This window comes from Pelodiscus sinensis, chromosome 2, assembly GCF_049634645.1.
Source record: "Pelodiscus sinensis isolate JC-2024 chromosome 2, ASM4963464v1, whole genome shotgun sequence".
In the NCBI taxonomy this organism is placed as follows: Eukaryota; Metazoa; Chordata; order Testudines; family Trionychidae; genus Pelodiscus; species Pelodiscus sinensis.
The window spans coordinates 73,305,076-73,325,484 of NC_134712.1; the positions used below are offsets into that span (position 1 = coordinate 73,305,076).

A 20,409-nucleotide genomic window follows, 5' to 3' on the forward strand; every position below is an offset into this window, starting at 1 on the left:
AGGTTTCTCAGGTTGGATACCTAAGAATTGAGAGGTCTAAAATAACTAGTCCTCTTCTAAAATCATGACCGTTATGACTTTGGCTTTTTCTACTATTAGAAACTGTGATAAGAAAACTTATAGTAGGTTTTGGTGAATTTACTAGCCATAAATTTATTTTACAGGGACTAAATTACGAAACCAGCCAGCTAAAGATACTTGAGATTACCGTAGCTAATGAGATACCTTATGTGATAGTACCATATTCAAGTGCACTTGCCCAGGGCACCTGTACTGTTCGAGTTATTGTACAAGATGTTGATGAGGGGCCAGTATTCAAACCTTGTTTGTTACGTATCACGATTGACGGATGCGCTAAAGGTGAAACAGTGGTCGGCAAATACCTAGCTGAGGACCCAGAAACCGGAAATAGCGAAGGCATAAGGTGTACATTTTATTATTGGATTTATTAAATACATAATATTTGGGGATATGAGAGAGAGAGAGAAGCATTATGCAATTAAAAAAAACCATTTTTATGTTTACTAGCTATCGGATTCCACCTGAGCAATGCAAATGGCTCTCCATTAATGAAAATTCAGGCGAGCTCAGAACTGTTACACTTTTGGACAGAGATCAGCAAGACAGGACGAACAAGCAGTGTAACATTTCAGTCATTGCAATAGATCGAAGTGAGTACCAAATGTTTTATAAATCAAATAGGTTATGGATATATTAATCATACATGTTCATGTGCGCACACAAATATTCTTGGAACAGTGTTATATTAAACTGATTTCTGTGAACCTGCCATTGTATTTTTGGGGAGTGGTAATTCCTGTTCCCCCAATGAGGGGGCGGGGCGGAGGAGGACACTGATTCACAGGGAATGGGGGTAGCTTTTTGTGGGTTGAGAAACTGAATACAGCAGGTTGGGCCAAATTTCCAAAAGTAGTGTTCTTACGTAGTTGGGGCCAGGTGTACCCAGTTCCTATTTAAATAGCTCAGTTCCTATTTAAAATGTTTTGCTAGTTTGAAATATTTTAAATCTGATACTTGAACTAGTGAACGTTTTTTATCCTTTGGCTTTGTTCTCTTCCATTGGATCGATCCCCTAGATGGTACTTCAGACAGCCATGAGGATCAGATGAAATCAGGCTATCAAATTGTAAATAGAAAATGCTTGTAAATCCCATAAATGTTACCTCTAATCTTCTGTTTGATCCCTTGCTGTGAAGTATCTGAATTAAAGCATCTGAGAAGTATCTGAGTTAAAAGCACTTTTAAGAATAACTTTGGTTTGCTGTGTTCTATATTATATTGTGACTTTCTTCTCTAGTAAACTACCTAGGGCTAGATTTTTAAACACTTATCACAATAAGCAGGGCTTGACAATTAGTGTAAAATACTCGCCTGTGGCAAGCAGATTACAAGCCGGAATGGCCGTGCAGTGCGGTCTGCGCATGTGCAGCATGCTGAACTGTGCGGCTGGTGAATGGGGCTCGCTGCCACTTGGTGAACCCTGACCATAAATAGTACTTACTCAGATTAGTAGTCCTATTTTACCTGGGATTACCAGGTAAATATTATTCGTCGTGCTTAAGGCTTACAGAATCAGATTTTCATGAGGGATGTGAAAGTATAACCGGCCCTGGTTGGAGATAAAAGCAGGATTCTTTCCCACAAGATTTTGAAATCCTCTATGGAATAGCCTGCATTGTAAAAGCTCTTATGTCCATTAAAGACAGGGATTTTATCATACAATCTATTATGAATGATTCACCTATCTTCCCTAAAGGGGAGATAAAGCACTCAGTCGCAGGTCTCCCGGCAGCTTTGTTTTTGCAAAGAGGGGAGAAGAGCCAGCAAGGGGCAGATTTTTCTTTAGAAGAGCTGAGGGGGTCAGTAAGAGAATAGCAACTGGAACACCTCCCCTCCAACTGGATGCTGCTCTCTCTGCTGCCAGAAATGCTGAGAAGCACCTAAAAGCTCCCAAGCAAGACCTCATCTCCTGACTTCATTTCACAGTCCTCTGCCTACTGAATCCTCATAGCACCAGCCAAGGAGGAAGTCAGTGCTCCGACAAGCTAGAGAGATGGTGAAACTTCCCCTCTGCTTTTTACTTTTAAAATCTAGGTACTAGCTTGGATTAGATGAAACCACAGTTAGCACTTTAAAAGCATTAAAAGTACTGACACTTATTATTTCTGTCTCCTAGGTGGTAAAACTGGTACTGGAACAGCATGGGCTACTATAGGTCCTTGCAACAGGTCTCCCATTGTGACTCCAATTGACTATATACTGTGTAGAGACAAAAAACCTATTTTTGTTACTGCATTTGATCCAGACATGTCTCCCTATTCTCATCCTTTCACATTCGATATTTCTGACATGAGTATGCGTGCAGAATGGCAAACAGTACAAAATAACGGTATGCAATATTGTATATTCTTTTTAAAAGTAAGAACATTGATGGTTGAATGTGAATTGACAGTTTTCTGTATCTTGTCAATATGCAGTTTTGTGTGTGCTTGGACAAATTTGCAATTCGTATTTGGAAATTAATCAAACCATACCAGAGTCACAGAAAACATGTAAACCTCCAGACAGGAAGTAGCAAAGCAAGAAGGAAACTAGTATGACCAAATAGAAAGGTACAATTTTTTGAAGCCTAAAAGAGATCCTTTGGAAAATGGCAGTCAAATTCTAGTCAAACCAGTACAAAGGAACTTGGCTGGCAAAAGTGTGTACATTAAGGAGGAACTAAAAGCAATTCTGAAGAGCAAATAACCAAATATCTGAAAACAAATAGGAAGATTTTTAAATATGAGAAGCAAGAAAACTGTAAGCAGTGGTTTGGTTGAACGACAGTGGAGTAAAGGGGACACTTAATGGAAAATAGAGGCACGGGAGAAATTATACATATTTTGGCATAATTTTGCGCCAGATAAGGAAGTTAAGGAATCACTCCAAACTAGGGCCTGATCAGTGTTTCCTTTGTAACCTCCTAGAGCGACCTTTCAGTATAGCCCAGCGTTGCCCCTGGCATGTGCTGCTCTCCTGCATAACTTCCTCCTTCTTTCCAGCCTTGAAACATGTCATGTTGCCATACTTGTATGCAATCCAAAAGCTGTCCCCAGTACTTCATTTTCCTTGGCATTTCAACCATTCCTGCTTCTTCTCCCTTTCTCATCTCTCTGCTTCTCCAGTGAGTCACACAAATTACTTGTCTTCACTTTTAACCCTTTCTGGTCTTTCTCACACTACCAAAAAATCTTATTCATTATTAAGATATCTGCATCTGCCTCCGTTCACCTGATGAGTGTTGTCCTTTGTGCCAGATTCTCCCATGAGTGCATGTGGTGGTCTTTCTCCTGTTCTTGCAAGGAGCTCTCCATAAACATCCCCAAAAAACTTTTAATGCATTGTACTATATGATAATTCTAAAAATTTGACTATGGTTAGACATTGGGAACAGCATGAAAAGCAATCACATTTTCCTTGAAAGGCATTCGATTTAAAACTAATGAAAAGAAATACACAATAGAAAGTTGAAATGAAACCCACAAGATAGTAATGAAGCCAAGAGTTTGTAGGGATTACAAATTGATGTTTAAAATTCCAGTTTCATTAGACAATTGAAATATTTTAGGAGGACATATATTTTCATGTCTCAGGGAAAAGCCAACCAGTAACTGATGGGAGTAAGGAAAAAAACTTCTCTAGTGAACGTCTTATTCATTGTTGTGCAATATTGATTTCTTGCATTTTGCTGTAAGGCCACTTGTTACCTTAAAGATAAAAAGATTCTGAACTAAGACTAGGGTTACCAGGTAGACCCCGCCAAAAAACAGACACACTTGATCGTGGGGGGGGGGGGGGGCGGGACTGGCTGGGAGGGGGCCAGGGCTGGCTAGGAGGAGGGGGGGGGCAGGAGGTGGGGCTGGTAGGGGAGGTGTTGGGGTGGGCTAGCCGGGAGGAAGGGGGAGGGGCGGGTCCAGCCACTGGCTGCAGCCAGAGTCCAACAGGCCGCCCCCCTGGCAGGCACTCCCTCTAGTTGCTAGTAGAAGCCAGGGGGAGTGGCTGGGAGCCACTCCCCCGCCCAGCTTCTGCACACAACCAGAGGCTCCCAGCTGGGAGGCGGAGCCTGGATTGGCGCTGGGAGCCTCTAGTTGTGCTCAGAAGCCAGGCGGGGAGAGTGGCTGGGAGTCCCAGCCACTGTCCCTGCCCGGTGTTTGCATGTGATCACAGGGCCAATCGCGGCCCCGCCTTCTAGTGGATTCCTTGCCCCTGCCAGGCTTCTGTCCCGTTCCCAGCTGGAAATTCAGAAAATACTGGACATTGCACATATCCGGTATTTTCTGAATTTTTCTACTAGACAGAGGGTGCAAATATCAGACTGTCCTGTAGAAAACAGGACACCTGGCAACCCTAACGAAGACCCTCTAATCTGGGTGATTAGGACAGTTCTAATATTCAGGAATGGAGAGAGAATGAATATGTTGGCTTCTTTAATAGAGAACACTGCACTGTGTGTGTGTGTGTGGGGGGGGGGGGAATAGATCTTAAAAATCAAAAAGTGAGAACAAGCAGCAACAAAACCCACCAAAGTTTCATAGCACGGACCTTCAGAAGAGGATTATGCATCTTTCAGTTTTCCTTTCCTGTCCTTAATCATTAACAAAGTGCACTTGGAGAAAGGGTGTAAATATTTAAAAATGTTTCTTGTTTTCTGTCAGTGACAAAACTTAATTGTATGGTAACTGGTTTCCTATTCAGCAATTTAAAGCTAGAACTGTGGTCACCAACCTGTCTTGACCAGTCAATTGTGAGGCGTTCGGGGCCCCACCCATTTCCTCCACCCCCTAGGAGTCCCACTACCTATTTCCAGCGACAATGGAGGTAGTGCCAGTGGAAATCCTGCAGCTGCGCGCCACTTCTGGGGCTTCCAGAAGTGTGCCGGCTGCTCCCCTCCCCCAGGTCTGTGGCATGCTGAGAACTTGCAGAGGGGTGGGGAGTCCCTAGAGAAAGGGCTCTCCGGGGCTTTTCTCCTCTGCGGGAGGGGGGAGTTGGTCCCAGAGAAGGTGCACACTCCCTCCTCTGCTGGGGGGGCGGGGAAGGGAGGGTCAGGAGAGGAGTCCCAGGAGAAGGCAGGTGCAGGGGGGCTCCCTGTCTTCTGCCCCCAGCAACACCCTGTTCCCTGCTGCAGAACCCTTTCCCCTCTCTCCTACTCCCTCTAGCACCCTGCCTCAGTACCCACTAGCTCCTTTCCCCAGTACCATGTCCCCTGCTCCCACCAGCACAGCTGGGGCCACATTAGTGAGGCTTAAGGGTTTTTTGGAGGAGTTACTTTTTTGCATCTCACTTGTGTGGCCCCAGCTGACTTTTCTGTGGGTCAATGACTCCTGCCTTAAAAGAGGTTTCCCACCCCTACTATAAATACAGACAATGCAGAAACTTTGAGTTTGACATAGTATTTTATTTAAAAATGAAGCAGGGCCAAGTCCTCATCTGGCTGCAGCATCATAACACTCCTGCACCTTCCTTCCCCTGACGCTAGATCTGAGCCTATCATGCACTGGACCCCCCTGCCCTGAGCCCCTCACATATTCCAACCCAAATCCCTGCACCCTCACGAAAAACTTTGGTTTTGTTTTGTCTTTGCAGATACATCTATATTTCTTTCACCAATGAGGGATATGCCATTCGGAATATATAAAATTCCTGTTGTCGTAAGGGATAATGCAGGAAAAGAAGGAATAAGTATGGTTACAGTTAACTATTGTGACTGTACTACACCAAGTGATTGTAATAGGAGCCAACAAGTTGCACCAGCTGTTGTTCTGGGTGTATGGGCCATTCTTGCAATGATTCTGGGCGTACTATTACTGCTAAGTAAGTATATTAGTATTTTATATGAAATGAAAAATATTGTCTTTTCAAAATTAGATAAGATTCTAATATTAGATAAGATTCTAATTGCAAATTGATACTCCCTCGTCTATTAAGATTTTTATAACCTGTATTGCCATAGTATCTGAGCATTTTCCAGAAGCGCATTATATGATATGATGAATATCTGTCACTTAAGGTTCTTTTTCCTCTTTTCCTTTGTTTGGCGAAGTCGGGGGATTTTTGCATAGTTAATTTTTAAGGCTGTCATGCTATTAAAAATTAATCATGCCGTTAAACAATACTAAAATATCATTTAAATATTTTTTTATGCTTTCTACATTTTTTGTAAAATATTTCAATTGCAACACAGAATACAAAAGGTACAGTGCTCACATTTATTTTTATTAGAAATATTTGTACTGTTAAACAAAAGAGATGGGGAAATTTAAAATACTGTAATGAAATTTGAACTTAGAGAAGATAATATTTACAATGTCCTCTAAAAATCAAGAAAGGGTTTCACATGGCTGTGTTGTACCTGGGGTTGCAAGATATTTACATGCTGGATGCGCTAAAGAGTCAAATATTTTTTCATGCTTCAGCCACCATTCCAGACGACCTGTGGCAAAATTTGCAGAAGATATTAAACGGCTCAAGATAGTTAAGACCAAAGCAGTGTGAGAAGCGCTTCAAAAAGATCTCACAAAACTGATTGGGCAACAAAATAACAAACAAAATTTAATATTGATAAACAAAGTAAGACACATTGGAAAAAATAATCCCAACTATACATACAATATGATGGGGCCTAATTTAGCTATAACTACTCAAGAGAGATCTTGGCATCATTGTGGATAGTTCTCTGAAAACATCTGCTCAATGTGCAGCAGCAGTCAAAAAAGCAAACAGAACGATAGGAATCAATGAAAAAGGGATAGAGAATAAGACCAAGAATATATAATTGCCTCTGTATAAAACCATGGTACACCCAGATCTTGAATACTGCATATGGATGTGGTTGCCTTATCTCAAAAAAGATATATTGGCATTGGAAAAGGTTCAGAAAAGGGCGACAAAAATGATTAGGGGTTTGGAACGGTTCCTATAGGAAGAGAGTTAAAAAGACTCGGATTTTTCAGCTTGGAAAAGAGGCAGTTGGGGGGAATATGATGGGAGTCTATAAAATCATGATTGATGTGGAAAAAGTGAATAAGGAAAAATTATTTACTTGTTCCCATAATATAAAACTGGGGACCGTGAAATTAATAGGTAGCATATTTAAAACAAAGAAGTATTTCTTCACGCAGTGAACAGTCAATCTGGAATTCATTGCCAGAAGAGGTTGTGAAGACCAGGACTTCAACAGGGTTCAAAAAAGAATTAGATAAATTCATGGAGGTTATGTGCTTCAGTGGCTATTAGCCAGATGGGTAGAAATGGTGTCCCTAGCCTCCATTTGTCAGAGGCTGGAAATGGATGACAGGAGAAGGGTCATGTGGTAATTATCTGTTCTGTTCACTCCCTCTGGGGCATCTGGCATGAGCCACTGTTGGAAGAGAAGACACTGGGCTTGACAGACCTTTGGTCTGACCAATATGGCTGTTTTTATGTTCTTATGTTTCCATGCTGATGACTAGTTCTGCTCAGTATTAATCCAAAGAAACATGGACTGACAGATGTTTTTTCATCATCTGAGTGAGATGCCAGCTACACGCGGTTGATTGTCTTTTTGGTGGTTTGAGTTCTGTAGCTTTTGCATCAGTGTATTGTTCTTTTAAGATTTCTTATAGAATGTTCCATATATCATCCTTCTCAGATTTTGGAAAGCACTTCAGATTTTCAAACCTTGGGTTGAGTGCTGTAGCTATCTTTAGAAATTCCACGTTGGTACTTTCTTTGTGTTTTTTCAAATCTGCAGTGAAAGTGTTCTTGATGAAATTATTGCTCATTTCATTCAAGACAGCTGTAACATGAAATATATGGCATACTGATTGGTGAACATGTCCTCTAAATGAAGCATGAAGGAATATGAATTGTCATGTAAATATCTTGCAACATTGGCTACAACACTGTCATGCAAATGCCTTTTCTGACTTTCAGGTGACAATGTAAACAAGCAGGTAACAATCTCTCTTGTAAATGTAAACAAACTTGTTTGTCTTAATGATTGACTAAACAAGAAGTTGGACTGATGGGACTTGTAGCCTCTAAAGTTTTATGTTGTTTTGTATTAAGTACAGTTATGTAACAAATATTTACGTTGCAAGTTGCATTTTCATGATAGAGAATCCACTATAGTATACTTAAGTAAATTGAAAGACTTTTAAAATCATTTTTATACTGCAAACATTTATAATAAAATATTAGGCACTTGCACACGTTGTATTCTATGTTGTAATTGAAATTAATCTATATGAAAATGTAGAAAAACACTTATTCAATTTCAATTGGTATCCTGTTATGTAACAGTGGGATTAAAGCAGTGTTTAACCAGAACTAATTTTTAACACACTTTTTTTAGTTAATCATGTGAATTTAACTGCAGTTAATCAACAGCGCTAGTTATTTTATTGAGCATATGTTAGCTGTGCTACATGTTGTTCATTTTGCATTTGTATTTGGAATAGAAGTGGGTGAAGTTTGTGATGTTGTGTTAAACTCTCACAAGATCTCATTTCAAAGCTTATAAAAGGCTTTGTTGCCCGCACAGGTGAGCTTAGTCTTGTAATGGTCAGTTTTCAGTTTGATTTTTGCCAGAAATGTGGAGTCCTCCTCTTGCATCTTTGTGCAACATACATGTTGTGGCTTAAACCATCAAGGTGTTTTGAAAATAGAGGACTGGGAATTTGAAGCTGACGTGGTATTTTATGAGAAGCCAGTGCAGTAAATGGCAACAGTCTTGATGTGCTTATGTTTCTGAGGAGACAGGTTGCCCCATTCTATACTAGCTGGAGATTCCTCAGGTCTGGTAGCTTCATATTGAGGTAAATTATATTTGGTTTAGTCCGACTGGGAATAAAATCTTGATATGAGAGTAACAGGGTTTACTAGTTCTAAAATATGGATGGACATGGTAAACATAAACTGTTCAGTTTATTACAGCTAATACTTTATTTATCAAACACGTTTTGCATTTAAAACTGATTTTTTAAAAACTTTTCTTGTATGTATCCAGAATATTTGAGAGTTCCATTTAACTAAAGTTTGTGCATTTCTGATAAATAACATATTTATCATTTTCTAACAATGAGAAAATGTAAACTTCAGAAATCTAAATGTATGGATGTTAATATAACTGCTTAAATAAATGTATATGTATGCTATATTTTCCTGGCTAGCAAAAAGCAGTATGAAATTTAGTGTAAAGGCAATACTTAGTTCAATGTAAACTTGGTTGCTAATCATGGAGACTCAACCTCCGTATGGGAAAATAATCGAACCCCATCAATAAACAAGATCAAAATAAATTATTTAAATCAGGGTTTCCTGCTTGCTGATTTAAATCAACGACCCTGTTTTCAAATATGACTCTTGCATACCAGAGTATTTAAAGGCTTGAAATTGGCTAGTCACTAATCACACTTGGATTTGCTGGAGATAAAATACAGGCAGTCCCCGGGTTACATGGATCCGACTTACATCGGATCCCTACTTACAAACGGGGTGAGGCAACCCGGAACTAGCTGCTTTCCCCCAGCAGACCAGGGAGACGCGGAGCAGCTTTTCTCAGCAGACACCTCAGCTTGAGAATAAAGGACTGAAGGAAGTGAGGTGTGGGAGAATAAAACTGAGCTCTGGAGAAATGTTTGGCTAGAGTTTCCCCTACAATATGTACCAGTTCCGACTTACATACAAATTCAACTTAAGAACAAACCTACAGTCCCTATCTTGTACTTAACCCGGGGACTGCCTGTACTTTATCAGTACTAGGCAATGCATATATTCCTCTCAGACATGCACAAAAATCAAGTACCTTGTACTCAAGATGTTTTTTTTTTTTTTTTTTTTTCCATTTTGTAGTAATCCTGATTACGCTTTGTGTCTGTTATGGCCGGACAACAGTGCATAAACACGTGATTATTGATTCAGCTAATCAGAACTTAATTTTATCAAACACAGAAGCACCAGGAGAAGAAGTGATGGTGAGTTGTGGTTTTATTTATTTAAATATAGGAATGTGGAATGAAGGTATTTTAGCACCACAGTGTAACAGAGACCCCTTGCAAACTTGTGAATCAGTAAGTGAAAAGAAAAAATTAGGATAATGGATTAGTAAATGTACCGATCACTTGCAAAGCGGGTTTTATTTTCAAGTAGAGAGAGGGGTTAGAAAGGAAAAAGATAGGTGTCTCAAATCTTGGTGAGGTGGGGATGTATTTAATAGCCGAGGGAGAGCTACACATGAGGCCAGGCCTGGGCAAAATAAGGCCCACGGGCTGGATCCGGCCCACGGATGCAGTGGGGAGCCCCGGGCAATGTCTTCTGCTTGCCCTGCACATCGCTCAAACGCAGCTGTGGGATGCTTTCTCTTTGAGTCGGGAGGGGAGGGGGAAAGATTCAGATGCTGCTCCTGCCCACAGCACACTCCCACTGGCCGGTTTCTGGACAGACACTGGCCAATGGGAGCTGCTTGTTTGAATAACAGGCAGCCGAGGAGCACAACCCTCCTGCTCAGTTACTCACTCAAGCACATGGCTGAGCAGTCAAACAATTTAAGCTCGGCAGGGGGGCAGGCTGGTTTGGCTGCTGGCTGGTCAGTCTTCTGGCCAGAACCTGCCTCTGGCCCCCACTCCTGCCCCACTACTCCACATGCACCCATACCACCTCCCAGATCTGGCACCTCAATATCCTGCCTGAGATCACAAACCCCTCCTATCCTAGATCACATCTCCAAACCCTGCATCCCAGTTCCCTGCCCTGGGTCCCAACTGCCTCCTTCACCCATACTCACTCCCAGACTCTGTTCTCCCTCCTGAATTTCAATCTCTTACCCCAGGTCCCTTCCTGCACACAACTGCCATCCCAGATTTCACACTTCCTCCATGGAAGAGCGCGGCCTTCAACCACTTTCCAAAATCTTGGAGTGGCCCCCTATCAAATTATTGCCCACGCCTCCCTGAAGCTTCCAGCAGGGGAATGTAATGAAAGTGGCTGATCCACACAGAGGATAACAGCATGCAACTACTCTATCTCAACTGGTTAAAACAACATTAAAGTTGTAAAGTCAAGCACTCAAGTTTAAAAGTCGGGATGCAAATTATAGTAATGCATTGTTTGGAGGGATGTTATAATTGCACATAAGCAGCTGTTATTTTCCCTCTTAAAATCACCTTAAATCTTTCTTGGGTTTCAAAAAGTTAGGAAATATCAAATTTACAGTTGCCTGTATAATCTTAAATTGGCCACCCTGTGCCTAGGTATTGTTAATGTCTGTCTTTTAATCATGTGATTATATAAAAACACTTTCTACAGGACTCCAGCCTCTTTCAGTGCAAAGGCTGAAATGCCCAAGGGAACAAAATGAAGGTTGTACAAACAACCAAAAATTTGGCTTTGCAACTTTTTAGTGCTTGACTTTGCAACCTAAATAACATTTTATTGATGTAATACTTTATAGCATACTAGCAAATGATTTTTAATACAAAAGTATCTGAGTGCTATTTGCTTCCCAAAGTGGTCATTGTAAGAGGCTATCTAAACTACAGTAAACTTCCGATAATCCGGCACCTTTAGGACCCAGGGAGTGCCGGATTATCAGATATGACGGACTATCGGAAGGGGGGGCTATGAGGAATCTGGGGTGGGGTGGGGGGATGCCACTCCAGACACATCATAGTCCCCCCTTCCGATAGTCCAGCTCTGCCCCAGGTGTCCCTGATGCAGCCACTGCTGGTCAGTTTCAGTAGTGGCTGAATCGGGGACGCCTGCAGCAGAGCAGCTGGAATGCTGCCTGGTTGGGCCGGTAGTGCTGACCCTTGGCGTGGCGAGACCAACCCGGCAGCACCCTAGCTGCTCTTGGGGACGCCTGGGGCAGAGCAGCTGGGGTGCTGTCAGGTTGGTCCCGCAGCACCGCTCCTCGGCTCTATTGGACCAACCCGGCAGCACCCCAGCTGCTCTGTCCCAGGTGTTCCCAAGTCAGCTGCTGCTGAAATTGACCAGCGTCTGATTCCAGGAAGCCGGGGCAGAGCTGCTCTGCCTCAGGCTTCCTGGAGTCAGCCGCTGGTCAGTTTCAGCAGCGGCTGAATCGGGGACAGCTGGGGTGCACTCCAGCTGCTCTGCCCCCGGCTTCTCCAATTCAGCCACTGGTCAGTTTTAGCAGCGGCTGAATTGGAGAAGCCGGGGGCAGAGCAGCTCCAATGGTCCGGCTGCCGGTAGCGGTGCCGGACCATCAGGAGTGCTGGACCATCAGATGCCGGACCAATGGAGTTTTACTGTATATGCATTTAAGGCCTTCAATTGTTTGTGATTTATCCACAAACTTCTTTTGATATCAGGGAGCGTGCTCAGCCTGGATTCAGTACAATACTGTTTGCAGACAGAACTGAGACATTTCAGTTTAAACACTGACCATTTTGTATCCTTTCCAAGTTAGGTATTCAAAAGCAAAGGTGCCTAAAGAAAAGGAAATATTTCTTTGTTAGGAAAAATTTACACCTGAAGTATTTTGGTAAGATTTTCCTCCCCACTATTATCTTTGCTTTTAGGATCCAAATATAATTCCTTTACAAGCTGCACCTGTACATTCTCGTGAACATAGGGTTGGAATGGGCAGACATGAAGTAAGCACAGGGGGAAATGCTTTTGAAATGTCCAAAGGACATCAGACCCTAAATGAACGTGGACAGGCCATGATGGAACAAGGCAGATACTCATACTCAGAATGGCACAATTTCACACATTCTCGTCTAGGTGAAGTAAGTATTTTGATATGTGTCTTAGGTATTGCACTATTTTAAATTTACAACAGTTCCTCCCCTTACCCCACGCCTTCCGTGATTGTTAGACCATTCTTTGTTTTGGTGTGGTTTTCACTGGAATTGATTAGAGTTAGGTAAATGATTTTCTTCACTTTTTAAAAAAAGCAGAACTATTTTCCATTTAGAATGCAACCTGTGTGTGAACAGACATACTTGGCTTTGGGCTAACTGTTTATTACACAGTTTTTATCTAAGTGCTTCCAAGAAATGATAATTTAAGGCCTCATGCACATACTAGATGTGATTCATGTTTTGCTATACATTAGAAAATGTACAAATGTACAAAGTGCACCAAATCCCAAGTTTCATGTGTTTGGCCCTACCCATTTCATGGCTGTGAAAAATGTGTCCTAGACTGTGAAATAAGCTCTTCCCTATGAAAGCTGATCTCCCCATGCTGCTGGGAGCACTCCAGCTGGGTTGGGGGCAGAGGGACGACTCCTAGCTGCAAGTCCTGGCTGGGGTGGGCAGGGACAGGATTTGTACGTCCCTTTTATAACTGCCAGAGGTGGGTATATGAGTTCCACCTCCGAGTATTTTTCCCATACTGCAGGGTTATACAGGATCTTTCGAAACAGGGCACTTCTGTCAAAAATGCCCAGTCTAAACTGCTGGTTTTTTTCGTAGAGCCCCGTTTCGGGAAAAAAAGCAGCGGCTGCCATTATGCAAATGAAGCGTGGGTTATTTAAATCCCGGCTTCATTTGCGCTTTTGATGCGTCTAATTTACATCCCTCTGCTGACAGAATGGTGTAGTTTAGACGTACCTGGAATGTCTGAAAATGTGAAATTGGCCAGTATTAAAACTGAGGCCGTAAATTTGGTAGGGCTCCAATTATGTATAAATCATGCTTTTAATCTTATTTTCCAATGGTTTTGAATTGTTTAACAGGTTAACCAGTTTCTTCACATTTTTATTATTGTGTATGTGATCAGTATTTTTGTTAAATACTTATTTTATAGTATTTAACTATAGTATGAAAGATATAGACCAATTATGTGCATTTTTTGTATGTAGGAACCCATTAGAGGACACACTCTGATTAAAAATTAAACAATAAAAGGTAAATAAAATTTTTTTTATGCCATACGTTTAGGATATCAATTTAAGAAAACTAATAGTATATATTGTTTTATTATGCAGAAGGTGTATATGTGCAGACAGGATGAAGAAAATAAGCATTCTGAAGACTATGTCCTTCCATATAATTATGAAGGAAGAGGATCATTGGCTGGTTCTGTAGGCTGCTGCACTGATCAGCAAGAAGAGGAGGCACTTGACTTTTTAGATAATCTGGAACCCAAGTTTAGGACATTAGCAGAAACATGTATAAAGAGATAAGTGTTTCTGTCAGAGTACTAATATCTGTAAATAAATGGTGGTGTCCTACTTTGCAGAATATAGGTATTTTTAAACTTGAAGTAGCTGATTCTATGTTTTTTTCTTGCTAAGGGAAGTGGTTTATCAAAACATTTAGTGTGGTTTTAAGTGTGTAAATCCTGCATTAGTTCTGTGGTATGTAGATTTTTGACCAGTACTCATTTCCTATGCTTTGAAGTTCATATTTTAGGTGCTTCTCTTAAAATGATGTGAATACAATAATATTGCATTCTTTCTGGTGTTTTACTTTTCTATTGTGTTTTGCTTTTTAATATAAAACTTAGTAGTGTTGTCCTTAAGCGTTCATCTTCACATTTTTCTTTTATTTGGCTTGAGAGGTAGAAAATTTTATTTCATTTTTTTTAATTCAGTGAAAAAATACTGTATCAAAATACCTTGGTTTTAATGTCTTACCTGTATACATTTCAATAGAAGATTTTAATTTACAAGTACAATTTCAAACTAGAATACTAGATGATGACATGGGAAGAAACATTAGGTTGAACTGAAAAGAAAAAAAAATAGATACATACTATGTAATGTTCAAAAGTATATTTCCTCCTATTGGACTAGTACCCACTAAGGCTACGTCTAGACTACATTCATTTTTCGGAAAACGGATGTAAATTAGATGTATGGCTATTGCTAATGAAGCAGGGATTTAAATCTCCCGCGCTTCATTAGCATAAAAATGGCTGCTGCTTTTTTTTTTAGCACGGAGCTTTGGCGGAGAAAAGCGGCAGACGAGACACTGATCTTTTGAAAAATAAAGCCTTTTTTGAAAGATCCCTTATCCCTCATGAAATAAGGGATAAAATAGATTTTTTTTTACACAAGTTCTCAGATTCAACAAGATTTGTATATGTTAAAATAACTTTAAATAATTGCACAAAGCACACAGTGTTTCAAGATGTATACTTTGCTGATTGTTACTGTCTGGGATCATCTGCGAAGACACTGTTCTCACCAACTCAGTAACTTAAAACTGTCCAGTTATGTAAACATTCTTGTTTAATGTCTCCCTTTTTTAAAAAAAATGGTACAACAGTGAGTAATAAACTGGATTTTTGTAAAACAGGGACTGCAAGTGTAGTTCCATGTATTCTTTTCTAGTACATAAAAAGGAAATCTTTGCCATATCATTTAAAATATGTACTGTTGCATATTAGCCCTGAAGTTGATCTAATTATATTAACTATTCAATTTAAATACTTTCAGTTCTGTTCCAATATATGGAATAAATGGAAAACTACTTACCTACCACATCTGGGCCAAAGGGCTAGAGAGAGGGGCTTTGAAACCAATGGAGAATTCACAAATGATTGTCATAGTGTGCAGTGAAGCTTGTTCGGTGTTTCTGAGGGTCTGAGCACTTAATTAAAAAAAAAAAAGTACAACAGTTGTCAGTTGAAAGTGGTGTTCACCCAATATCCTATCAATGTGATGGACTGTGGTGCTGGGGCGGATATCAAAGAATGCATATGATTTGTTAAGGGTCTGCACAAATAGCTGAAACTTTCCAAGGAAGGGTTAGCTGACTCTTATTAGGATCCCAAGGCTGAAGAATTGAACACAATATTACTAGGATTGTAAAAGCTGCCTCCATAACCATGTGTGGCTGCAAACAGAGGGGAAGGAAACACAGTGGAAAAGTTCCACACTCAGTATATCTACACTACAGTTTTGTCAGAAAAACTGCCATTTTTCCAACAAAACCAGAGTTATGTCCACACTGCAATTACGTTCTTCTGAAAGTAAATCAAAACAGAGGGGTTTTTCCAGCACCGGTAGTCCTCTTTCTATGACGAAGAAGCCTTTTTCCGTCTTTCCCACCCATCATGGTGGACTGTGGCTTCCAGACCCCCGTCATTGCCTGGCCAGCAGTCATGATCCCAGACACACCAAGGAGTGCTGCACCACAGGCATGCCTGCATGTGTGAGGCACCACCTGTTCCCATGGGCAGCGATGCGAGCCACTGGGGGAGGAGGGGTATGGACTCCAGGGATGGCCAAGCTGCTCCTGGCTCCTCTGCCACCCATGAGGGGATTGCACTGTGGCCAGACACTTCCCTTGCCTGCCTGTCCATGTGCCAGGTGGGGGGGTTGGGTAGGGGGCAGCATAGTCCCCTGGGCCCTTCAGGGCCCCTGTGAAGCATGGCCTGCTGTGCAGCTCACAGATGGCCTTGCTCCCAGTACTTCCCCCCTCCTCTGCCCCAAGGACTGTTGGTCACCACTCTCAGAAGAGGGCACAGCCTCAGGGACAGTGTCTGCATTGATAACCTCTCCCTCAGGAAGGGAACGTTTCCCTCAGGGCCTCTCGGCACCTTGGCCTGCTGGGCCTGTCAGATGGTGGCTATCTTCAGCTGCTGGAAAGCTCACCCCTTGCGGCCAGCATCTGCCGCCCCCCCGGGAGAAAGGCCTCCCTCTTTCTCTCCACAATGTTGTGGAGGACACCACCTTGGGGCTGTGCTCCCCCGTGTCGAGGTGGGTCAGCAAACACCTGAACTTCACCTTGAGGTGGCTGCAGGCACACTTCACCTAGATGTGGGCTTGGTTCATGCAAGCATTAAATTGGCTCCTGCTAGGCTCCAGGTGTCAGCTATTTGGCTTCCTGAGCCATGGCATCATGGGATAGGCCGCACAATGGCATCTGAACATCCCCAACAGCAGAGTCATGGCAGCTTCCCATACAGGGTAGAGTTCCAAAACACACAGGCATTGTGCCCTGCCCAACCACCTGACAAAAGTGTCCATGAACTGTCCACTTGGGCCTTCCTATTAACATACTGGGCCACTCAATGTTTTGGTGCTCAGATCAGGATGTGGCTCTCATCTATACCTCCGGCGTGGTTTGGAAAGCCCAGGGTGGCAAATTAGGTCATGCTCAGGTCCAGGTCTCCCAGGTAGATGATCCTCCACTGTGGGATCAAATTGATGGCACTTACCATCTGCAAAAGGAAACAAACAAAAAAACAGAAGAAGAGAGGGAGTGCCTGAAAGGACCCCCTTTTCCAGGACTCCCCCTAACCGCCTGCAGGGATTGCAGCCCCAGAGTGCCTTATCTCCATGAGAAGGGCCCCGATGGTGGACTTCCCCACACCAAACTGGTTGCCCTCCAACCGGAAGCTGTTCGGGTGGTGAGCTTCTCCAAGGGGATTGTGGGCCGCAGGTGCGTGTTGCGTCTTCAGAGAGCAGGGATGAGCCAGGCACACAGCTCCAAAAAGGTGGCCTTTCGCATGCGGAAGTTTTAGAGCCACTGCTGGTGGTCTCACCCCTCCGTGACCAGCTGGTCCTACCAGTCCAAACTGGTGTTGAGCCCCCAGAAACTCCTCTTCACAGTGGTTAGTGGTTGCTAGAGTGTAGCTCCCGCACCCAGGGAGAGAGGCCCCAGAATGAGCTTGGGGTCGAGCTCGGACAGGAGCAGGAATGCAGCAGGCACAGGCTCTGTCTAGACTACATCCCTTTCTTGAAAAAGGGATGTAAATTAGACACTTTGAAATCACAAATGAAGCTGGGATTTAAATTTTCCATGCCTCATTTGCATAATGGCGGCCGCGGGGTGTTTTGACACAGAGCTTTTTGATAGAAAAATGGCAGTTAAGATGGGGATCTTTCAAAAATAAAACTTTTTTTGAGGAATACAGGATCTTTCGAAAAAGGAGGAGGGAATTGGAGCATATGACTGGGGGTTCTGATCCAGCCAGTTTAGCAAGGGCAGGGACTCATCTTCAAGTCTCTTTCTGCAGCTGATCTTTTTCTTTGGCCTCCTTGCTAATCTAGTACCTGAGCCTCTGACTGGTGTTTTCTGTGCTACATAAGAAACTGGTGTGGCTGCTTAACAAAAGGGGAGGATTAGGTGACTATTTGCTTAGTCTCATAATCACATAGTACCTGTGGCTTTGCTCAGATTATTATTCTATGTATCACTCTAAATTTAGTTTTCTAATTCCAAGAATAAATTAAAACATGTTCATGCTCCTATAGATAAATCATATCCTTTAAGACAAAGAAACTGTAACTATGAATACAGGGAGCCTAGAGAGGAAAATCCATATTTAAAATACTCCACTTAATAAAGTCATAGTAAGCTGAAAAGCCAAGAAATACAAAGTTAAAATAGACATCCCTCTTTTATTCTTTGTTGTTACTATAGCAGTTTGAGTCTAGGCAGGAAAGTGAACTTTAGCTTTTTTTTACTGTGGATTGTTCTATGAATGGTATATAGTGGCTATGTAAACCACAAATATGGTAAGGAAAAAGAAACCTTCTGTACAGAGTGCTAAAACAATAAGAACAAAGACATTGGGACTATAAGGACTATTCTTTCAGTGGCTCTTTCCTAGAAGCATAACATGCACTTCCCTTGGCAAGCGTTGCTAGTTAATGTGATATGGTTGTGGGACCATAGCCCCCCTGATGCCTACAGATAGATAATTGCTTCAAAGATCCTATCTCCACTCTTAGCATAGGCTTCTACAGAACCTTCTACTGGGAGTGCATGATTTGGGATTCCTTTGTATTTCACACACACGCCAGAATCTGCCCCTAATGATCTTAAAATGTCATAGTTAAATCTGTGAATTTTAATACTTTTACATCCTTACCTTAATAACCTTCAGAATGCCCACATTATTTGTTGAATCTGTTACAAATTCAAAGCAGTTATCTTCATTGCCAGATAAAGTAAAATTCTGCCAACCAATTGTCTGAAAACATTTGATCACCATCTATAGCTTGTATCATTAGCAGTTGTGAACTGAGTGTATTTTCCTCAATCCTGGCTGAATACTAAAATGACAGATGCATACTCATCTCGTTAACTATGTTAACAAGCACTGAAAAGATATTTTGTAATGAAGAAATACTACTACAAAGAAGCATATGCTGGTTTTACATTTTTGAAAGATGGCATCTTCACGGTCAATATTAATTATGAATATACTCATTTGGGTGTGGTTCTGATTGCTGAATCAAATGTGAGTATTGTCTCACATGTCTGTGAATTCATCTTGGGTAAAGACAATGGTATCTTCCATGAGCAAGGATTGAATAATCTTGTGTCTGGACTACGTAATTTGTCCCCCGTTTCTGCATGAACAAAGCTGATTTCATGAGATTCAAAAGAAATCTGTGAATGTCATCACAATTGTGCCCAGAGACCATGGGCTAGTTTGTTGAACCCTTACCTATACTGGTGAGTATTTATTCATGGGAATAGTAGCTTTGAGAAGATTATTCATATGAGCAAGTTCTCCCTAGAATGAGTAAGGGCTCCACTCTTTATCTCGGGGCTGTTATGGAATAGAAATGTTAGTGATGTTACTTTTGATGGGGGAAAAAAAACTTACTGAATTCTGCAAAAGAGTTGGGAAATTATCATTGACATCAATAACTTCAATAGAACAGGTACACTGGGAAGAGATTCCATCTGCAGCTCCATCACGGTCTGAGGCTCTCACAACAAGAGAGTATCTGTCATATTGCTAAATTGGAAAGACCAATGTACACATTATTTACAAACAAAAACATTAAAAAACCACATACTGATGGGTAATTTCTTGCGGCTCCTTTCAAATACATCAATTAGTTATAGGTACAAATATTTCCTATAATACAGCAAAAGCCCATACAATACCTCTTTATTCTAAAATAAGATCATTTCAATCTTCTGTTTCACCTTTGCAACAACTAAATATATTAATCTCTCTCATACTCTCTCTCTCTCTCCATCATGAATCTCTCTCTCTCTCTTTCCATCATGAATATTAATATATTGAAGTTTTTACCTCTCTGTCAAGAAAATTTGCTATGTGAACTTTTCCAGAATCTCTACTTAGAATAAACATTGATGCACCTGCAGGTTCCTGACTCATTATCTTGTAGGCAATTTTAGAATTCAAGTTATTTGGTTCATCTGCATTCATGGTAATTAATTTCATCACCAGTGTAGCTAGGAATTAAGACAGTATCATTTAAATTGGCATAAAAGCCCCATTTTGTAAATTTAAAGTACCTAGCAATACAAGCAGTCTTAAAAACTCAGTTAATGAAAACACAACAATTATGTTACCTATAAAGAGCTATGTTTTATTTCACTTACTAAGAAAAGAAGAGAAAGTGCTTTGTTTAGTAAATTTGTGGTTGTACAGGCAGTCCCCGGGTTACATGGATCCGACTTA

General features: G+C 41.4%; 2 protein-coding genes across 11 annotated transcripts in view; one reads left to right on the forward strand and one right to left on the reverse strand.

The window, feature by feature from the left end:
• Positions 1-15,311, forward strand: part of LOC102449618 (desmocollin-1) — a 40,433-nt gene extending 25,122 nt beyond the window's left edge. Inside the window, exons 10-17 of one of the 2 annotated variants that reach the window (XM_014577390.3) lie at positions 165-424; positions 529-671; positions 2,198-2,410; positions 5,647-5,874; positions 9,895-10,016; positions 12,579-12,788; positions 13,868-13,913; positions 13,994-14,130. In XM_014577390.3, the coding sequence (XP_014432876.2) occupies positions 165-424; positions 529-671; positions 2,198-2,410; positions 5,647-5,874; positions 9,895-10,016; positions 12,579-12,788; positions 13,868-13,903 (1,212 nt within the window). In that variant the 3' untranslated portion in view covers positions 13,904-13,913; positions 13,994-14,130. Of the gene's footprint in view, positions 1-164; positions 425-528; positions 672-2,197; positions 2,411-5,646; positions 5,875-9,894; positions 10,017-12,578; positions 12,789-13,867; positions 13,914-13,993 lie in introns of both variants that reach the window. The other variant, XM_014577388.3, reaches the window with a different exon arrangement.
• Positions 3,635-20,409, reverse strand: part of LOC102449867 (desmoglein-4-like) — a 29,465-nt gene continuing 12,690 nt past the window's right edge. Inside the window, exons 6-10 of one of the 9 annotated variants that reach the window (XM_075920783.1) lie at positions 20,017-20,180; positions 19,579-19,713; positions 17,070-17,178; positions 15,488-15,602; positions 3,635-3,770 (exon numbers count right to left, since the gene is read on the reverse strand). In XM_075920783.1, the coding sequence (XP_075776898.1) occupies positions 17,104-17,178; positions 19,579-19,713; positions 20,017-20,180 (374 nt within the window). In that variant the 3' untranslated portion in view covers positions 3,635-3,770; positions 15,488-15,602; positions 17,070-17,103. Of the gene's footprint in view, positions 3,771-5,861; positions 6,494-6,593; positions 7,838-14,279; positions 14,736-15,452; positions 15,603-17,069; positions 19,714-20,016; positions 20,181-20,409 lie in introns of those variants that run through there. The other 8 variants (XM_075920788.1, XM_075920787.1, XM_075920785.1 and 5 more) reach the window with 8 other exon arrangements.